Raw genomic sequence first — 23,333 nt, forward strand, 5'->3', positions numbered from 1 at the left:
TAATGAAATTACATATATCATGTTTCTTAGTATTGTTCAAGTCTTTAAATGACATCATATACTACATAACATCGTTGATTCGTTTCCAATGTCCTTCGGTACAAATATAGATTCTAAAAAACCGATTATATGAATTCATTTGAATAGTAGAATGGTGTGTTGATATACAAATTAAGAGTAAAACCCTAAACTCATACAAAGATAAAAATAAACCATTGAATTCATGTATCCAAAGTATTACTCCATTTTAAAGGACTATCCTAAATGTACAAGAATTTAGTATGGAATGTACCTTCACTTTGATTCCAGATTACTTTAAGTGACATCTCACATCTTCTTTGATAGCTCGACTCAAAAATGAATAGTCAAGAACATCACGTTCTTAATCGAGTGGTAATTTTTCTTTATCTTGAAAATTTTGGCAGTTTCGAAATATGAATTTGTTTTTCTTAATTTTTTTTGTGAATATCCCTAATATTGTATAATATTTGAAAATTTTAATATTTGTATAGATTAAATATGATATAAATATATAATATAAAATAAATTTTACATTTTATAATTTATTATACACGAAAACAGTTTAAAACATGATAATATGATATATGATTGAAGAAATTTAACATCAAATATATTGTAAAAAGTTGAAGTTTGGTGTTGGATTCGTGATCCCTAAAGAAAATGAAGGAATCTATCGTAAAATTGAAGGGGGAAAAAGGAATTAACCATGAATGAGAGGAGTCTCTCTCTCTCTCTCTCTCTCTCTCTCTTTCTCTCTCTCTCTTCCTTATCAACAAGGCTGGTCTTCCCTCACTAGTACTGCTCTCCTTGTATGATCAATTTTCAAACATTCACTTAATATTTCTTTATTCTTTCTCAATAACGTCTTGTCATACCTTTTCATCACCTCCTTCTCGCCACCACCGGTGCTCCGGCCAACTCCGCTTTGTATCAGATATAAAGAGAATAAAACATCTGCCTTCTGTGGGTTTTAAGATTCACTCTTAAGATATTTGATTTCGACTTTCATCAAACATCAACAAAAGGACAACAATTCGCCTTCTTCGATTTACAATTTGATTAGGGTTTTTCGTTTTCTGCTTCATCGATCCTTTCTTTCTCTCCCGAGCTCTTGTTCTGTAGGGTTTTTCTTGAGCAAGAGTGATGGAAGATTACATGGGCCAAATGAGAGAGAACAACAGCAGCAATAATACAGGCACACCATCTACAACTTTCTTATACGGGTCGGGTGGAGGATCGGTTCTTTCCCCAGATACCACCAATACTTCTTTGTATGGGAGAGGAGGAGGTAATACTATAGGCGATGAAAGTAATCCTGGAGGCTTTAATCATCTTCAATATCACCATCATCATCATCATCATAATCATCCGGTGGTAAAGATCGAAAGTGGAGGTGCCCAGAAATTTCATAATTACCCTTCTGTGATGAGCTTTCATAACGAAGATGAAGCTCTTAAAGCTAAGATCATTTCCCACCCTCACTATTCCAACCTTCTTCAAGCGTACATGGACTGTCAAAAGGTGACCTAAATTCGTATAATTCTCGAACTCAGAATAATTACAGGTTATATACACAATATACGTATAGCTCTTAATTCAAGGACTAATTGTATATTCTCTATATGTAGGTGGGAGCGCCACCGGAAGTTGCTGGGAGGCTGACGGCGGTGCGGCAAGATTACGAGGAACGACAACGGGCTAATTTACTTGATAGTGGTTGCAGAGACAACTACAAAGACCCGGAACTGGACCAGTTCATGGTATGACCAACACCTTGATCAGTGCATCTGCGCTTAACACATAAGATCTGTGAAGTTGATCATACGATTTACTGATATTTTGTAATGGGGTTGTTGATTTTATGATTCTTTTTCTTAATTTTGACACGTCAAAAATACTACAGGAAGCATATTATGATATGCTGGTGAAGTATAAAGAAGAACTCACAAGGCCAATACAAGAAGCTACGGAGTTCATGCGACGGATCGAATCTCAGCTTTCGACACTTACCATCTCCTCTTCTTCCACCAATGCTTCTCCTGGTCGGACTTTTATCTCTCCCGGTTTGTTTCTATCTTTATATCTATATATACATATGTGTTTTTGGAGAAAATGGGCTTCTTTTAAAATCCAAAAAAAAAATCAAATCTTGGGACTATATTGATCATAAAAAATTGTTTTTGATTTTGGTTTTTCTTGTTCGGTATGTCTGATTTCACTTTTATTTTCAGTCTAGAGGTATAGTAGTACGAAGTGTGGAAATACTAAAAGAAACTGGGAGTTTGTTTACTGTCAAATCCAGCTATTTATGGTAGTAGTAGTGGTAGGACTGATCAGATATCGACCATTCATTGGTCTCTTCAGTTCCAGCCAGGTTGAATTTTTTTTTTTTTTTTTTTTTTTTGACCCAACTTTGTTACTTAGATCTTCTACTGAACTTTCACTCTCAATGAGAAAGAAAGAAAGAAAAAGTGTCACAACACAAAGTGACGCAGGTAAAAGAAAACCCTAATTAGGAATCACGGGTGTGTAGGGTAAAAGATTTATTCTTGTTTGATAATTATTCAGATGCGACTAATCATCATCTTAGTATGTTTTGTAGCATCAACGTTCAACACTAAACACCCGTAGCTCGTAGATGATAGAACTCACACCTTCTTAGGTTTACTTTTAACCGACAGAAGAAAATAATTTGATAATAATAAATATCACATGTTTTCCAAACAATTATTTTATAATCTTTAACATGACTGGTGACGCCCTCTATTTTAATTCTTTTACAAGATAGAAACAACCATTAATCATTAAATGAAACATTACTTTAAGTACATACGTACTGCATTCTAAAATATATTCCTAAAATTTCATGACATCTATATATGAGTTTTCTCATTTCCAGATTATCGGTTTTTAACAATACCCTAAATTTAACCTAAATTCAGCTCTACTTTTTACATAATATATGCAAATCTTTCATTCCCAACGTTCTTCATTTGTATTACCTCGAGAGAATGGAGACATTATTCTGGTCACGTTCTCAGTCTGTGTTCGCGAGTATTTATAACCTTTTTATTTTATTAGTATCTTTGGAGATTCATTGATAATTTTTTTTATGTTGCAATAATTTATTGTAGCTTTGGAGGGATTTGAAAAATGGGGTAGACATAGGATGCTGTTCATTTCAGTGCTACCCCATGTCGATGTCCAAGTCCATGTTCCTTTTTGATTTCTTTTCATTTTGATTTCTTTGATTTTTAATTGTTGTCTTATATTACTGGTGTCTGCATCACATTTTCTTTTGATACTTTTTTCTCAATGATGGAAAATTCGCAGCTATATATATATATTCTATCAAGTTTTACAGTTTTCCTGTTTTTGAAACTTTGCACATATATTATTTGATTTAATGCTAAAGATTTACTTTAGTGATTGTGCTCAAGTCAAACATGCATGCAAAATTGCAAACAATTAACTAGGTCTTAGATTCTTTTAATAATTTTTAAAATAAGTTATTATCTTCTTTTGTATAAATTTCTAAGTTCATTTTCAGATCTGTAAGGTTTTTTCTACGACCACGATGTGAAATGACTATACACTAGCTTTTATCTATTAAGAAATGTACTATATTAATAAGTCATTGAAAAACTTCTGTTGTTCAAAATTTGTAAGTAATGTCAAGCTTTCCGTTTAAGCGGGACAGGTGCAAGGTTGAAAGGACTATACCCTCTACCTTTATTTTATGTTATTACACTACTAGAAAACGCATAATCCGTCATTATTCCATCGGTGATAGCCAAAGATTGCCGACGGAAATGTGGGCCGTCAGGTTTTTGGTCGTGTGTAATATATATATACCCACAGATTAGCGAAGTAGTCTACAGATGAAAAGTTCCGTCGCTAAATTACTGACGGCTCTACTTTACCGACGGATTAGGTATGCTTTAGTGACGGATGTCTCTTTGACCGTGTTTGACTTTAATACCGACGGATAGCTACGCTTTAGCGACAAACGATGTTTAACTCTCTTTGACTTAGGTGTTGTTTATTTTGGAAGTGGTTAAATGTCTTTTGTCTTTTTTCATGTTTGCGGAAGAAGACACGCACTTGAGAAACGTCTATCCGCCAGAAGGAAAAAGTGCTCAAAAAGTACTTTTATAGAAAAACAAACGAGGCCTTAGTTACCTACGGAATACCAACTACATCTTTTACCGATGGATATTCTGTCACTAATCCATCGGTATTTTTGATAGATTTAAAAAAAATATAAAATATTAAAATTTCCAGCTTTTTGTAAATATATAGAAAAAACAATACTCAAATGTTGATAATAACATATTCAAACACAAACCTAACTAAACATTACAATTAAAGTGTCACAATACACACAAAAAATGTCTCAATACCAAGTTTGACACAATCGTTTCATATCAACTAAGAATTAATACAAAAGCAAACAATACCGAGTGTTTACACATTCCATTCTCAAAAACTAAGAACTGGCATAAGGTGAATTATCGGGTGGATTACAGGGTTGATTACTGGACATATTCCACTTTCAAAAAAACATTTTCATTTGTTCTTGAATCTTCTCTTGTGTTTGTCGCTCGGAAGAAAATTCCTTATGCAAACTTACAACCTAAAAAATGGTAACACAATTTAATACTTAAACCATAAAAGAGATGAACTTTAGTTTATTATAGCAATGCCCATAACTTTTAAACAATAATAGCAATGTACTTTAGGTTAATATAACAGACAATTTACTTTAGTTTATTATAACAATGTACTTAACTTTTAAACCACAATAACAATGTACTTTAGTTTATTATAACAATGTAGTTTAGTTTATAATTATAGCAATATACTTAAGTTTTAAGCCATAATAGCAATGTATCAATTTAATCCATAATAACAGCATACTACTTAACTTTTAAACCATAATAGCAATGTACTTTTGTTTATTATCAATTTAATCAATATTTACAACAAACTACTAAACTTTTAAACCACAATAACAATGTCTTTTTTTTTATATAATCAGTTTTATCCATAATAACAACATAGTAAAAAACTTTTAAACCATCATTATACTTTTGTTTATTATCAATTTAATCCATAAGAACAACATACTACTTAATTTTAAACCATAACAACATGCCTCTAGTTGTGATGCATCCGACTAGGTGGATTGGCTAGATTGGAAAGATGGTGTCCTAGAAACCACAAAATTAACAGATAAGGATTCTATCCCAAAGGTAGCATCCTTCTTTTTTCCTACCTTTTTTCTTCAGTTATCTTTTAACCCATACCTCCAAATCATCCATGTAGTTAGCGATGAAATATGCTATCCGTCAGTATACCATTACTCATATGTCGGTAATTATCAATGGATTACCAACGACCATCCCTTATTTTCGATTTTCAGCCACAAAATGTCGTTTTTTCCGCTTCATTTTTTCACATATATTATAAATGAATATCTTTACTTTCACAAATATATAGCTAATATCCACCTATATAAAGTTATGTGAATCTTCGGAATTCGTTACTTATTTTATAATTTAACATTACAATGTCTATTAATACATGTGATTTTGGATACACCAACATACATATATACACATATACATTTATATACATATATACATTCACAAACGCATACATACACACACATACACATACATATTCATATACATACACTCATTTACATACATATATACACATATACATACACAAAAATCATAGACATATACATACATACATATACACATAAATATTCATATGCACTATCACTTGCACATTAAAATACACTTTCACATACACACACACACACACACACACACACACACATATATATATATATATATATATATATATATATATTACGCACACACATACATAATATTATTATTATTATTATTATTATTATCATCATCATCCTCATCCTCGTCGTCGTCATCATCATCTTTTTTTATTATTCGAGTATTAAACATCTTTTTTTCTCTTCGTTTTTTTATATATTTATTATAGATATATACATGCATGCATGTACATGTGTACATACATATATAACTGCAATAATAATAATAATAATAATAATAATAATAATAATAATAATAATAATAATTACAACAACACAATAGCTATGACAATGGTGATAACTACATAGTAGTAGTAATTATGTATATGTGCTTATATAAAAAATCAAAGCCAAAAACCTATGTTTAACATTCGAATAATGGACAATAAGAATAACAATAATAACAATAATAATAATACTAATATAAATGATCAATAATAATAATAATAATAATAATAATAATAATAATAGTGTCTAAAACTACTAAATAAGGATCTTAGATTTGATTAATATTTTGTTTATTTGATATTAGAATTTAGGTTTTACATTTAACATTATATTTAAAAAATTTGAACCATTTCAAAAATAGTCTTTAACTTTTTTGTAAGTTTAGTTTAGATTTTGATTTTAAGTTTTTCATTTAGCGCTTATTTAAATTAGCAAATTAAGTATATATATATATATATATATATATATATATATATATATATATATATATATATATATATATATATATATATATATATATATATATATATATATATATATATGGGAAGGGTTATTTGGAAAACAAAAAAAACCCTAAAAATCATAAAAATGCATAAAAAAATACTTAGAGATCACAAGACTTTTTATTTATTTTTTTTTATAAAAAATCGCAGCTTTCTATATAAATTCGTTGAAATTTTTTTTGAAAATAAGTATTTTTTTATAAAAAAAAATGATTTATTATTTTTTTTTTCAACGAATTTTAAGAAAAAGCTGTGGTTTTTTATTAAAAAAATTCAAAAAAAAAGTTTTGTGATCTCTAAGTATATTTTTATGCATTTTTATGATTTTTAGAGTTTTTTTTTTCATAGAACCTAAACCATATATATATATATATATATATATATATATATATATATATATATATATATATATATATATATATGTATATATATATATATATATATATATGGCTAGGTTATTTAGTTTTTTACAATTATTGTGTGCTAGAATGCACCAATAGAAATTTAGTAATTAAATAATTATAGATATCAAATGATTTCCATAATTATATGTATGTTAAATGACATCCATAATTATAATTCTCTTTTTATGGAAACTAATTAAATCTGTCGTTAATGTCAACAATAACATTCTTTCAGAATGAATTTGCATCTAGGTTTTTATAAATGAGTTCATACTTTGTTTCAAAACTCAATCACTTAAAATACAACAAAGTTGTATGGAATATGAAGAACGAATGTGTATTCTATTATAATACACTCTCATTCTTCTAGATATGAATTTATCCTGAAAGAATATTATTGTTGACATTAATGACGAATTTAATTAGTTTCCATAAAAATGAGTTATAAGTATGGATAGCATTTAATATACATATAATTAATACAAAATTACTATTGGTGCATTCTAGCACACAATAGATGTGAAAAATATTTGAACTTACCCCTCCCTCTCTCTCTCTCTCTCTCTCTCTCTCTCTCTATATATATATATATATATATATATATATATATATATATATATATATATATATATATATATATATATATATATAAGAAATACATACTTTCAATATATTTATACATATCTTTTCATGTAATAAAAACGATATACACTCGTTGAAATCATAATCTTACCATAGCTTTTAAAAATACCCATATGAACCTAATAAAAACAATTAACAAATGAATTTGCTTAATCAAATTAACATCTCCGAATGTACAGTCTATCACTTTTTCGTTCGTATAAATACACCCAAATTAAATTAGAGTTTTATGTGTTCTCAAAACATAATTAAATTAGAGTTTTATGTGTTCTCAAAACATTTTTTATTCGTATTATTCTTCAAACTCTAACAATATGAAATACATATAAAAACTAACACAGGTTAATGTCCCATACGTTGCACATGATAGTTATATATTTGAAATATCAACACATATATGTTATTAAAACTAACCATATCATTGTTATTAACTTTGAAAAAATAAATTTTTGCTAAGTTGGTATTAAACATTATAACTATTTTGAATTATATGATAATATAAACACATATTAAAAACTTATAATCCAAATAGGTTATACCATTAGGCTGCATGTAATTTATAAATATTAGAATCATGTCACCTTAATGGTCTCAATGGTCTCAATCTGTTGATTGCACTTAAATAAATTAAATATAACATCAGTTTTAGTGTTGTTTTTAAATATTGTTATGGTTATTCAATTTTAAAAATAAATTATTTTTCTAACTTTTTAGTTTCGATCATCATGACTTTCAAATATAAAAAGTTTTTTTGTTTTAAAGTAACAATATTATTTTTAATTTAATATTATTTTTTATTATTTTCATCTTTTGTTACTTTTAAACTATTACTTTGAAAAGTTTTCTTAACTATAAAAGATAGCTTTTGGATTTTTTTAACTTGTTTAACATGGCATTTAAATTTTTTTAACTATTCAAAAAAATAATAAAACGACATTTAAATTTTTTTAACTATTCAAAAAAAAAAAAAATCTATGGATTTTGTTGTGATTTAATTGACATTTTGATTTATCTTTTCCATTAAACATATTTTCAAATTATATATATATATATATATATATATATATATATATATATATATATATATATATATATATATATATATATATATTCAAAAGTTATGATATTAAAATGATTATATTTTTCTTACAACAACATATTTAGACTAATAAATTATGTATATTATAACATCTCCAATTTACTGGTAAATCTATATTAGTGATCAAAAATATTATCACATTACCATTTTATTAGTATTAACATCTAATTAAGTATTTTCTCCAATAGTTAAACTTTTTTATGACTCTTTTTATTATTTTAAAAACAGTATCTTTATATATCTAAAATGTTATATAAAACTCCCTTTTTAAACATGCTGTACTTTAATATAAACATTCATTCACTATACTTTTTCCTTAATGTTCTCTATTGGCGAGCTTCTTTGTAGGTTTTTAATATTTTTTTTAATAAATTATGTCATTCAAAAGAAAATACTCGTTTTCCACAATGAAAAACATTTGAAATTAATAAAATGGCAAGAAACAAAAATTTAATTGCAATTTAAGCTTCACCTATTTCACCTATGGATACTAAAATCATGGAGAACTCCAAGTACATTGGAAACCTTCACTATTGAACTAGACTTGAAAAAGTTTAATTGCATGTTATACACTCACATTAACTAGCGTTTCCTCTTCAATTTCTTATTTAAAGTAGCCTAAAATTTTCATTATGTTTGAGTTTCTTCTTAAACCATTAATACTTGTTAATTAATATTCATGTTTTTGATATGCGGTTAAAATTTTCATTCCTCTTCTAATTTATATTGTAGTCTAAGATGACGGTCATAATTGATTATTCAAAGTTCCGTTTACAAAGCTCAGATGAGCCTTAAATTGTGAAATTGAGTATGTTTTTAGGTCTTATATGGATGGGTACTTACCCTTCTTTTTGTGCTTGCATGTTTATTTACTTTTGTTGGCACCTATGTTGGTGTTTAAACAGATGATAGTAAATGCGAGGTGATTGGTTCATCAGATGAAGAACAAGAAAACAGCGGTGGAGAAACGGAACTTCCAGAAATTGATCCACGAGCTGAAGATCGTGAATTAAAGAATCACTTGTTGAGAAAGTATAGTGGCTACTTAAGTAGTCTTAAGCAAGAACTTTCCAAGAAAAAGAAGAAAGGGAAATTACCGAAAGAAGCCCGACAAAAGCTTTTAAGCTGGTGGGAATTACACTACAAGTGGCCATATCCTTCGGTAAGTGAATCTCTTCTCTATTTTGGATTCCTTCCCTTTGTTGAAAATCCAACAAAAATTAAAATTTCCTTCTCTCTTCCTCTGTGTTCGCTACTTACCAAAAAAATTCAACTTGTGTAGTTTCAAATGTCTTTCATTTTATATGTTGAGAAATAATAAGTAGATACTCCCAATATGGCTTATTTGATCTTTTTATGTTTTGTGGTAAGCATCAATGGTGTAGTTGTATCTTATTATATATGTTGAGAAATTAGCAGTAGATACTCTTTATATGGCTTATTTGATCTTTGTTAGAACCTTCAAATCATTGACATAGTATATTGTTCTAATAATATGATTCATGACTAGTAGAAATATGGGATAATGCTTGAAAAACAAATAGCAATAACAAAATAAAGAAGAAAAAGTGTGCTAAGAATCATAACTGATATACTTGTCTTAATCCTAACCATCGTCTATCATCATGCATCCACCAATAGCCATCACTTTCAACTACTAATATTAATTGCTAACCAAAACATTCAGAACCACATTTAACATAAAGATGCATATGTAAAGCAAGGCCCACAAACTAAAGATGTAACAATATATAAACACACACAAAAGCCATTAATGAATGCACATATTTGTAGTTGTGGTACATGACTGAATCTATTTCTTGGTATTTTCTTAATATTGATAATACAGGAGTCGGAAAAGGTAGCATTGGCAGAATCAACAGGGTTGGACCAGAAACAGATAAATAATTGGTTTATCAATCAAAGGAAGAGACATTGGAAACCTTCAGAGGACATGCAATTTATGGTTATGGATGGGCTTCATCCACAAAATGTTTCTACTACTCTCTACATGGAAGGACACTACATGGGTGAAGGTCCTTACAGATTGGGTCCTTGAGTGATCCAAACAAAAAGGAGAATATATCATATGTTTGTGGTTTAGCCATAGAGGTATGCATTCTTGAGTGGCACTTGTGTTGTGCATAGTTGAAAAGCCTAGGCCTGGGTAATTCTACCATAGCGTAATACCTATCATATTTGTATCCCTTATATTTATCGTATACTTAGTCATGTTGATATGTTCTTGGAAAGACCTTATGCATAACAACATTGTACGTACTATATGGCTGCATAGGGTCATCCAAGTGTCATAATCACACTCTGTGGAGTGCATATATTTATTTATATCTTCTTTTAATTAATAATTGCATGCATGTAATAGCTAGGGTGATGTTTGGAATTGTCTATATTATTTTGTATAAGGATAATAAAAGTTGTGTTTATTGATAACTTGAACTCTTTTTTTTTTTAATTTTCATTGGAGTTTATAGAATGACCTTTATCTTCCTTTTTCTTTATCAATGATTTTTAGTTTGGCCTTTTTGTTCATGGAAAGGAAAGTGTTCTCTGGTGCATGTTGTGATGAGATTTCTAAGAAACACACTAATTAAATAACCCTTTTTTATAACGTTAATTAAAATGCTTTCAAACTATTTAGGTGTCTTGTGTTTATATTGCATTAATAAGCTTATTTTATTAAACATCAAACAATAACATTCTCAGACCCACTATTTGCTAGCCTCCCAAAATACCATATACAACTCTACATAGATGGTTTTATTAAATAAAACTACAAGAAATAAGACTTCTAAAATCTACCCGATTTCTAAAGAAAATTGTGACGGGTTAGTGACGTAATTGCGACTAATATAAGATTGTGGCTAATCTGGACAAGATTTTGCAAGATTACACATAGATTAGCAACGGAATTATATAATATCTAAAATTCCTCACTAATTCATGGCTAATTTAATTAAAAGATTTTATTTTAAATTGAATGGTCCGTCCCTAATTAACTATTAAACTTTACTTATAGAAGCTTATGTAACGATAACGACACATTTGTAAAAAGGTTCAAGTGTAATTGTAGTCAATTTATTGTTATTTAAAATAATTATCATTGCCGAAAGACTCCAAGTAGCTAAGCAACGCAAGAGAAAGAATTACTTCGAACTAACAACGTTCGAAGGGCTTTTAACTATCAATAAAGAGGATATGGCTAACTTTGGCTTTCATCACATGGATATTTAGCTCATTATCATTAGATATTATGGTGCTAGACTCATGACTTAGTCTAATTTGGTTATAATAATCAAAAAGCTTAAATCATCTAGATTTTTCTTAGTTAGTAAAATATCTAGAGGAGCTTGTAGCATATACTCTCAGTTAAATTCATAATTCTTATGAAGTATGTAATTAATAAAAGTTAACTAGCATTAAGATTTAAAAGTCACCAAATCCAAAAGCAGTCAAATGATTTCATTGCAATATTGGAGAAAATACTTTCGAGACTTGTGTGAAATGAAAATAAATACAAAAACCATTTGTTGCTTGATAATTTGAAGATCCATTACTTAATTAAGAAATTGGTCAACTAATCACTAAACATACATCTAAACTCGTGAATAAAGATATATGAATAAAAAATTGTTGAAATGGAAAATACTTTCATAAACATCACCAAAAGTTCATAATAATCTTCAAACAAATAATTATCCATGGATTATACATAATGGAAAATCTTGAAATTGCCCCCAGCAGGAGCCACGCAGGTCGCGTAGATGCATCAGAATTTGGGGACTTTTTCTTTTTGGGTTTGTACTTCATTAGTTCTGCAACGTCACAAAAATTACAAAGAGTATTTTGATTTTAAAACAGAATAACCACTTAAACCTTTATTTTTAAAATCATTGAATAACATTTGATTGATAAAAACAACACATTATCATAGTTAAGTTCACAAAATCGGGGAAATGAATATCTTTGATGCACGTGTACAGTTACGTCGAGCTCTTCTCACGAACGACCTGCAAAATGTTTAACCAACAACTGTAAGTATAAAGATTAGTGAGTTCCCCAATATACCACATATTCCACCATACAATGCATCCACAAAAAGTGTTTGGCTCTAGTGTTGACTTGCCAAATCTCATATCAACGTAAACATATGTAGAAATCATATATGAAATAACTGGTCTACTCCAACCCCAAGTGAAAGCTATGGGCCAAATCATAGTCCTACAGTCATATTCTACCATAGGCCAAATCATGGTCTTTCCTTGCAATGTTGAGGGGCAAATCCCAATCTTACGTATTCTGTCAGGGGCTAGATCATGGTCTTCCATACAATTTCTAGGATCTATATTCTAATCTTTCATATAATTTCCAAGGGTCAGATCCTGGTCTTTCATATAATTTTCGGGGGCCAGATCTTGGTCTTTCATACAATTGATAAAGTCATATGTAGTTAGGGATCAGATAGACAGTTGATCAGTTGATCCACCGGAGATTGAACAATCAGGTAAGAACATCACAATAAGGCATTAGACCAAGAGTTCTCATGCTATCCAACTTAAACTACATACAACCAATGCTATCATTACCATATAATCATGTAACATAAACCAACATATTACAACCTTCCATTGTTACCCTGCCATTGACTATTTCTTAGTTAAGTCCTTTGTTGTTCAAACCTACCTAATCCTCAAAAGTGGCCTTCCCCAGTTACCCTAACCAAGCATAACTCCTAACAGTATTATACAATCAACAGGCAAGATCCTATCAGTCTAGCATACCAAGATACTAAGTGTTCTAACTATACATACATAATAAGGAGTTATCCTAGCCAAGTAGCATACTTGTACTCTAACATTACCTCTAGCCTACCATGCAAAGGATATACAATGGGATATGTGGCATAGTGAGAAACTCACCTGAACTGAAGAGCCAGAGAAGCACAACAACACTCTTACACCTTTCACTGTTCAATTATGCGAACCGACTAAGACCAAAATATATAAATACTCAATCAACAATCCAAATCCTCCAAGTTTTGACACCAAGTCAAATTGGTCAAAATTCAACAATCAAGTGAGTCAACACTCACCACAGCATGGAGACATCTTCTTCATATCGTGGGTATGTTCAGACAAAATAGTCAACATGTAAGTTGGACTCCACCATGGCGTGGTAAGTCCTTTGTCACACCCCAAAACCGGAACGGCGGAAACGTTCTGGGGTGGATGACGTCATGTCAAGTATCACAACACATGCATTATAGTAATCAAAGTACAACAAAACATTGCATTAATAGTAATAGTTTTAAATGGTTACATTAATACATCGATTCAAAGTAATACAAGTAATAGAATAGATACAACATAATACTAAGTTATCTTCATCAACTGCTCCGGGGATGTACCTGTCTAATGCTAACCTGAGAATACAAGTTATTTGAAAAGCGAGTATCAGCATTTTTACAAATGCTGGTGAGTTCATAAGTATTTAGTGACATTTCATTCAAATAACTTTATGAAGTAGTAGTTTAAGTGCTTACAGTGTATTAGAGTTCTTTCCAGAAAATCCTATATTTTCTTTAATCAAAGCAGCCTTCTACCAAGACTGGTCAGTGTTATGTGGTAAAAAGTGGTTTTCCCTTAATTGCTATCATTATCAAAATATTGAATTTGATTATTAAAGAAAGCAAGAGACAACAGGGAAATAACATATGCCTCAGCAGTGAGGACTGCTGACTAAGGCAAAGGAATCATAGACTCCAGGAGAGTATCGAACGAACGTCACACCTGTTTCAGTCTAACAAACAGAGATACAGACCCCCGAAGGTACCAAATGAAAGGTACAGCTGGTAAGGTCCAAAACAGTGAATACAGACCGCAGACAATATCAAATGAAAGATATGTCTAGTATAGTCTAAAACAGTGAATACAATGGATACAGACCCTAGACAGCATCAAATGAGAGATACGTCTTGTAAGGTCAAAACAGAGGAGACAGACCCCAGACAGTATCAAATGAAAGATACGTCTTGTAAGGTCAAAACAGTGTGACTCTGAAATTGAATTACCAGCATACAGTGTAAATTGCTGGCGAAATACCGTTACCTTAAGGCCATGAATTATAAGTTAACCCGGGATACTCGTAACCATACTAACCGACACTAGAGTACCAGACGCCCTACAAGCGTCTATATAATGTGACATTTGTCACCCCTTGGCTTGGTGAGTCGTGGACTGTAGCTAGCAGTCAGGGTGCGGGGGTGTCAATCACGTATAGATCTATACACACAATGTCCACTCTCCTTACAGGAGACTCTGGTTACCAACTAGACGACGGAGAAGGCCGTGTCCTCAAGATGCATCCCAAATAGTGGGTAGAGACTTCCAACTAGTGGGTTTCTAATGTAAGTGCTGAACTAGAGGTAGAGACTCTTAACTGAATTGACTGAAGTAAACCCGTATGTCTATGCTTGTGTACATAATATATAAGTAATGAATCAAACGACCTTCGGATGGACATCCGATCCCACCAGACCACATCTCAACGAAGAAAAGGAAATAGGGCGGACAAGCCTTCCTAAGTCCTTCAATCATTATTTATATGTATCTATACAAGCACAGACATACATCTAACTGCGCTTGAGTGTGTGTGTCAAGTGGTATCATACAGCGAAGTATAAATGTACAGTGGAACATCCGAGTCGTGAAGTATAAGCGTACAGTGGAGCATCCGAGTCGTGAAGTATAACCGTACAGAGTGGGATAATCGAATCGTGAAGTATAAGTGTACCAAGTGTAAGTGTATCACGAAGTGGAAACGACGATAAGTGAAGTAAGAGCGTCTATCAAGTATAAGCGAAATAGAGACAATACCAAGTATAAACGCATCACAAAGTGAAAGCGTTATCGAGTAGGAGTTTAAAAATAAGTATAAGTGAAGCAACAGTAACTAACAAGTAAAAGTATACATGAAAACCTTGGAAAAGCCTTTATACTCAGGAAAATCGCATTTGTATTCTTTGGTAAAATAAGTGTGAAAACCTTTAGAAATCTTTGGGGATCTTTCATAAATCAGTTTGAAAATGGAACTTTGATAAAGCAATAAAAGTAAGAACTTGAACAAGTGAAAACCCATTTTGAAAGCCATTTATAGTGTCCTACTTAGTAAAACAGTATACAGTGGTAACATCTTGTGCATGCGGGTTATCAATCACATGTGATTGATATGATAACTGGCATGTTTAACTTGTATTCCCCCCTATAAAACATGTTTAAAACATTTAAAAGGTTCATTCAGGGGTATGAACTCACCTGGTGTAAGTAGGTCCGACGAAGGTTCCGTTTGGGCGTTCGATGTCACGCAAGGACTTGAACACATACAATGACCTATTTAACATATGATAACATATGTTCACATACAATTAGAATAATTAATACTAATTAAACAAATATACACGCTCACAGGAGCGGAAAACACTTTGGTTAAGTGTTTGGATGTCCTGGGTAGCGTTTAAGGGTGTGTATGGCTAAGGAATGGAGTTTACTCCCCAAGAATAAACCCTTATTACATAGTTTATGGCCCAGGGACTACTCACCATGAGTTTACGGCCGTAAACTCATGGTGATGGGTTCTAGGGTGGTTTAAGGCTTCTACTTGCATCATGGAATTATTCTAAGTACTTTTCATAAAAGGCATGAGTGGTTTTAAGGCTTCTAAGGGCATTAACTTGGATTTTACGGCCTAGGAACACTCCTAAGGGAGTTTACGGCCGTAAACTCTCACCCTTAGTGTTTTGTGAAGTTTCAAGCCCCTATTACCTTTCTAGCGATTTCTAATGAAGTGTGATGCTATTTTGGGGGATTAAATCTAACATTTGGATGTGTTTTGGGGAGTTTACGGCCTAGACACTTGCTTGGGCCATAAACTCCTTTTTACCCCTCCATTTCATGTGTTTAAGCCCTTAAATCCTTCCTAGTATTTTATGGAAATAGTCTAAGGTCATTTGGCGGGCAAAAACCACATTTTGGGCATGTTTTGGGGTGTTTACGGCCTTGGTATAGACCTGGGCCGTAAACTCCTTTTTATCCTTCATTTTGATGTGTTTAATTGATCCAAACCCCCAAATACTAAGTCCCTAAATTATGTATGAAGCCTAAGGGTGGTTTGGGAGTGTTTTTGGGGCATTTTGACATGGTTTAGAGGGGTTTATGGCCTAAGCATGTGCTTGGGCCATAAACTCTCATTTATGCCCTAAATCATTGTGTTTTGATGTTTAAACACTCCTAGGCTAGATCCCCAACTAGTTTCCAAGCTTAAGGGCAAGTTTAAAGGCATGTTTGGCACCATTTTAGGGGTTTACGGCCCTAGAGTGTTCCTGGGCCGTAAACTCCTTATCCCATGCCTTCTTGGATGGTTTTTGGGCTATAACTACAGCTAGTAATGTTTAGAACAAGCTAGGGTAAGCGGACTTACAATTTGGAAGCGTTTGGTTGCGGATTCGGGGCGAAAACGGGTCTAGAGAGAGAGTATAGAAAGAGAGTGTAAAAAGTCTCCAATGGACTCCACTCACCCTTATATAGGGTTCATAGTCGGGGCTCATTGGAATTTTACCCGATACTGCCGTTAAACGGGGCTTTTGGTCGCACCTGATTTAGTGGTCGTAACAATAAAACTTAACATTTTCCAAATAAATGGAAATGGGTGTTATGTGTTTTTATTTCTTTTTATCACGACTTAACGGCATGTTAAATGTAAACAAATGGAATGTTTATTTAATTGACGACCTCTAATTAACAGAACTTTTATAAACTGGAATATTCCGTTAACGGTAACGGGGAAATGTAACGGAACAACTTGGGTTGTCACATCATCCCCCCGTTAGAGGGAATTTCGTCCCGAAATTTAGGTTTAGGTAAGGAAGTAGGTATGAATGGCCAAGTAGAGGTAAGAGAGTACTTCCTATACGGTTTTCCTCGCATTCCCAAGTGAACTCCAGTCTGTGTTTGTCATTCCGACAGACCTTCACGTACGGGATGCGGATTCCGTCTAGTGTAGCTAGTGGGTTCCAACTGGTGTATCTATAGGGTTAGAGTTCTCAATGGATTCTATCAAGATGATTGAGGCATGAAGAGTGTTGTCGGGAATCACATATCGAGTCTAAGAAGTGGATCGACCGGGTGTGAATCTTGTGGCATATCCGAAGGTAATAGCGGCCTAGAAAAGGGTTGGACCAAGTCTCCATGAGGATTCTCGGATGGTCCTACGCTCTCGAAAGGGTAGAGCTTTTCAGTACTTGGAACATAGTGTACTTCTATGGTAAGATCATCACTGGCGCGATCGCCATTCCGAAGTTCCCAACGTTCTCTCCAGTACTGGATGTGTAGTCCTTCAGGTTGGTTCTTAGGAATCTCGGGTGGTCTTTAGTCTCGCGTTTCCTGTCACTTGACTGATAGAGAGTTTCTAGATCGTCGAGTGGGTTACGTGACTATGGTTATCGGTTTGTTGTAGAGTGTCTGTCTCAAGCTTGTGCAAAATGAATCTGCACTAAGAAATCTTGAGATACGGAAACCCTGCTGGTCGGGGAGATAGGGTTTCACCAGACGAGCGTTGGACTATCTCAGGAGGTGGTTCTACTATCTCTGTGTGAGATAGTATTCGTGGAACACCTAATAGTCCAATGAATCTCTAAGACTGTGGTTTATTCTAGCGTGGAAAGTGCATGCTCCTACATAACCCTTCGACTAACACCAGGACTGGTGTCAAGTCTATACCTACTTCGGGATCAGGGTCATGAGGCTTATCGCAACTACTTTCGCACTTGGCCAAGTATTCTTGGCTGCGAAGTTTATCCTGTGTTTCTCGGTATCCTAGAGTTCAATTTGGAAAGTGTAATTCATCGTCTATAGGGTGACGACGATTTCCTCCTTGCGAGAGGTTGGAGGATGATAAGCACCACTTGTCTATAACAGGGTGGACAAGGTGTCTGAGTAGTGCGTGCATCTACTGCAACTACTCTTCCGAAGGTTCTGAGTTTCCTCGGTTTAGGTCATCTCTAGTGAGTATAGGGTCTCATCACTCGGAACTTTACTAGCTCAATCCGCAGTGATTCTCTTGATTCCGGCTCCTATGTCATGGAATAGGGTGAAAGTGTTTTGCGAAGAGGTTCGTGGTAGAGCTCATGCTTGGCTTTACCGCCAATACTTGATGGATGCCAGCAGTATACCTGGTTATAGTGGTCAGCCTCATGAGTTCTATTCTCTGGGTTCACGAACCTGATGTGCGAGGTGCGAAGGGTCTCCCGGGGGATTCTACGGAGTATGCTTCGGTTGGTGGTCGTCTTCTTAGAGTATCTACAGTGTCGTTCGCTTCGGTGTCCATCTGACTACGAGGGGTCGGTCAACAGCGTACAGTACCCTCTCCTGGGTACTTCGGAAGGTTTGAGTTAAGAGGGACGATTGACGGATCGCATTATGTTTGATTATTTGTGTTAGGTTTAGGTTCTGATGAACCTTTATTTGCCGACATGGCTACGGAGAAAGTTCTTTTACACAGCACTAAAGGTGAACACATGGTTGAACGAAGTCAAACCATGATCGATAGGGTCGTTGAAGTAGGCACACTTCGACCTGATAATAAGTGAAGATCGATAGAGTCATGTGCCGAACAGGCACACAAGTTCTAGGCGTCTCGGGTTTCGTCCTATGTACCACTACCGCGGATACTTGGACCGATAGAGTCGACGCGTAACTATAGAGATTTCTAAGTGTTTCCGAATAGAGTACCTTTTTCATGAACGGATTCTCACGAGGCATTTCTAAAATCGCCTCACATATACTAGTCATGTATATTTAAGGTGGGGAGGACTGTTGACTGAGCGACCCCGCCCTAAATCCACAACCAAACGAGGAACAGGAAATGAGGCGGTACTCGCTCACTCTAGGTCTGTCCATCTTAAATATACATGGTCGTAACGTATTTGTTTAGCCATTATAGTTTTACCTAATGAATTTTAAATTTTATAACAGTGCCGCGACTTTCGCCTTACTAGGAAGAATTTACATTTGAATTAGTCTTTTATTGTTCTTAGCTTAGTTATCCGAGATCGAGAGACGTACCAAAACTCTAACGAGTTCCTTGCCGCTTCTCCCTAAGCAGTAGTGTCAGGCTCCTTTGGTGTGTTTGTTGTTTCTTTCAGTTGGGCAATCCCTTTTGAAGTGTCCCTTTCCACTACATAGGTGACAAACTATATTGGTTGCCGCGCTAGTGGTTGGTGTAATAAACTCCACCGGGGCTCTTCAAGTACGGGAGGTGTGCCCCTTGCTGTTGCATCTAATACAGTGGAGTTCCCAACAGACACCATGATGATGGTAGCTGCACTTGCCGCGGTGGGGAAGGTCTCCTAGGTATGGTCTGCTTGAAGTCGGGAGGGAAGGGTTGACAGGGGTTGCTTCCGCTCGTTGCCCTTCGGAAGGTTCTTGGGCCGAGGTACTCCCCTCCTCCATCTTGAGTTTTCTCTTTAGTGGGTTCGTTTGAGGTTCTTGGGTGACTGGGTATGGAAGCGTTGGTTGTTGCTGTCCATTGCCAGAATTGGAAATTCCGACAGGGCCCTTGCTAACATTGGCGGTGTTAGCATTCAGATGAGCCATGACAGCTGCTACGGCTGCTGAGACTGCAGCTTGGAACGTAGCTTCATCGAATAAGAGAGCAGGTTTCTTGCTTGTGGACTGATTGCGCTTCTTCGGTGGCATGGTTTTTCCTACACAGAAAGGAATACAAGATGATAAGAGACGATGGCTAACCCTGGACATTTCTGTCCTAAATGTATTAGGCATAATATTTTTCCCGTGCCTCGGGTACTGGTGGTCTGAGTGTCGACCTACATCCCTATGATGTAGTCCTGGTAATCGAAGTGGGTGTATGAATATCGGAAAGAGGCCATAAGATGCGAGTCGTTCCTACTAAGTTACCTTTATACTGGGAAAGGTTTCACTCTCTGGTCTGGAGAGATTTGAGAACGGTTCGGAACGAAACTGCGGAAAGAGAGGCTCATGAAAGCTCATGGCTAAGCACTCTCAATAAAGGTGTGGGGACCCGCCCTAATCATGTGTCTGGCAACGGGAATCAACGATTTACCTAACACCTAGCGTGAGTAGTGTAACCACTAACTCACTAAATTGTATTATTTTATGGTTGTATTAGCGTGACGAACACGAGGAAGGGACAATTCCCAGGTTCCATGTACTGGCTCCCTCGGTTTGCCTCGTATCTTTAACTGGAATCGGCGTTGGTTTCCTTCGGGTAGTTTCCTAGGGTTCTCTGCTCGTATGGACATATTGAATTTCTACTCCGCCTTTCTTCTGATTCCAACTCTGGGTGTCATCACTTCATGATGGATGACTGGGAATCTCTGAAGTTCAGGCGAATCTCTCACCACTGTCCCTAAAAGAATATAGGCACCTGGTGAATTCAATAGTCTCGACCCAGTTCATTTATTTCCGAACAGGAAATCTTCTCAATGAACCTCCTCGGGGTCGGAATCAACTCTTCTGTCAAGCACTGAACTGGGTAGGGTTTTCTACAGGGTTCGTGCGAGAATGGAAATGTCTAAAGAATCCTAAGAGATTATTAACATTTCACTGGATGATCCATATCGAGTCCTGCTACGATTACACAGGGTATACAAATCATATATAGCTTAGATCCGATAGGCCTTTGAATATGTGATACTACTCTAGAACCACATCCCAACAAGGAAAAGGAAATAGAGCGAAACCACACATTCTCAGCCTATGGGATCCTTATTATATATAACCTTGGGAGTATACCCTCTGTAGTTGTAGGTATATCAATAAGGATCTTTTTAGTTATTCATGCAAGGTTGTTAATGGGTTCTAAAATACCCCTATGGTATTTTAATTCTTGTTTGAGTCTTATCTTCTGATTATGATTCTGGGATTAGTGTGGATCTTTTAGTGTTCTAAAATACTCCTATAGTATTTTAACTTTATGTTTGGCTCTAGCAATCCTAGTTGGTAAGTTTCAGACCTGATGTACACCACTATCACTCCCAAGCACACGTTCATCGCATCTCGGATACATGTAGTTGATCAGGTTACATTTATCCCAGCTTATGATTACATAACTGCCCAGGTTTGACTGTAGTGCTCAACATCCGAAGACTTTTATTATTGTTTCTTCTTGTGATACTTTTGTTCGAGTGTTTAGATTCTGGATGTTATTATACTTTGGTAAAAATATGGTTATATTTCAAAGTATAATTCTTGGTTAGAGTGTTTTATCCCTTTGTGTTTATAGGTTGTATATCTTTTATGAATTGATATACTTAGCTCACTATAAACAATGCTCTGATACCAATCTGTCACACCCCAAAACCGGAACGGCGGAAACGTTCTGGGGTGGATGACGTCATGTCAAGTATCACAACACATGCATTATAGTAATCAAAGTACAACAAAACATTGCACTAATAGTAATAGTTTTACATGGTTACATTAATACATCGATTCAAAGTAATACAAGTAATAGAATAGATACAACATAATACTAAGCTATCTTCATCAACTGCTCCGGGGATGTACCTGTCTAATGCTAACCTGAGAATACAAGTTATTTGAAAAGCGAGTATTAGCATTTTTACAAATGTTGGTGAGTTCATAAGTATTTAGTGACATTTCATTCAAATAACTTTATGAAGTAGTAGTTTAAGTGCTTACAGTGTATTAGAGTTCTTTCCAGAAAATCCTATATTTTCTTTAATCAAAGCAGCCTTCTACCAAGACTGGTCAGTGTTATGTGGTAAAAAGTGGTTTTCCCTTAATTGCTATCATTATCAAAATACTGAATTTGATTATTAAAGAAAGCAAGAGACAACAGGGAAATAACATATGCCTCAGCAGTGAGGACTGTTGACTAAGGCAAATGAATCATAGACTCCAGGAGAGTATCGAACGAACGTCACATCTGTTTCAGTCTAACAAATAGAGATACAGATCCCCGAAGGTACCAAATGAAAGGTACAGTTGGTAAGGTCCAAAACAGTGAATACAGACCGCAGACAATATCAAATGAAAGATATGTCTAGTATGGTCTAAAACAGTGAATACAATGAATACAGTGAATACAGTAAATACAGACCCCAGACAGCATCAAATGAGAGATACGTCTTGTAAGGTCAAAACAGAGGAGACAGACCCCAGACAGTATCAAATGAAAGATACGTCTTGTAAGGTCAAAACAGTGTAACTCTGAAATTGAATTACCAGCATACGGTGTAAATTGCTGGCGAAATACCGTTACCTTAAGGCCATGAATTATAAGGTAACCCGAGATACTTGTAACCATACTAACCGACACTAGAGTACCAGACGCCCTACAAGCGTTTATATAATGTGACATTTGTCACCCCTTGGCTTGGTGAGCCGTGGACTGTAGCTAGCAGTCAGGGTGCGCGGGTGTCAATCCCGTATAGATCTATACACACAATGTCTGCTCTCCCTACAGGAGACTCTGGTTACCAACTAGACGACGGAGAAGGT

The 23,333-nt window shown here is 34.3% G+C and overlaps 1 protein-coding gene across 2 annotated transcripts; it reads left to right on the forward strand.

The window, feature by feature from the left end:
- Nucleotides 1-702: 702 nt before the first annotated feature.
- On the forward strand, nucleotides 703-11,208 carry KNAT1 (homeobox knotted-like protein). Of its 2 annotated transcripts, none has more exons than XM_079005393.1 (5): nucleotides 703-1,542; nucleotides 1,650-1,781; nucleotides 1,925-2,063; nucleotides 9,663-9,919; nucleotides 10,607-11,208. In XM_079005393.1, exons 1-5 carry the CDS (start codon nucleotides 1,165-1,167, stop codon nucleotides 10,814-10,816), a joined length of 1,116 nt encoding a protein of 371 aa, XP_078861519.1. In that variant the 5' UTR covers nucleotides 703-1,164; the 3' UTR covers nucleotides 10,817-11,208. The 2 variants fall into 2 exon arrangements, with proteins under 2 accessions (XP_078861519.1, XP_078861518.1); XM_079005392.1 differs by having other exon boundaries at nucleotides 706-1,542; nucleotides 1,925-2,084.
- Nucleotides 11,209-23,333: the final 12,125 nt, after the last annotated feature.

This window comes from Lactuca serriola, chromosome 6 (assembly GCF_051521515.1).
Source record: "Lactuca serriola cultivar US96UC23 chromosome 6, Lser_US96UC23_V15, whole genome shotgun sequence".
Taxonomy (NCBI): Eukaryota; Viridiplantae; Streptophyta; class Magnoliopsida; order Asterales; family Asteraceae; genus Lactuca; species Lactuca serriola.

Bases quoted from the DNA above. Each gene is read 5' to 3' on its own strand.
- KNAT1 (XM_079005392.1), top strand. From the start codon at position 1,165: ATGGAAGATTACATGGGCCAAATGAGAGAGAACAACAGCAGCAATAAT. The intron at 1,543-1,649 runs GTGACCTAAATT...CTCTATATGTAG, and splicing joins CGTACATGGACTGTCAAAAG to GTGGGAGCGCCACCGGAAGT. The intron at 2,085-9,662 runs GTTTGTTTCTAT...GTGTTTAAACAG, and splicing joins TCGGACTTTTATCTCTCCCG to ATGATAGTAAATGCGAGGTG.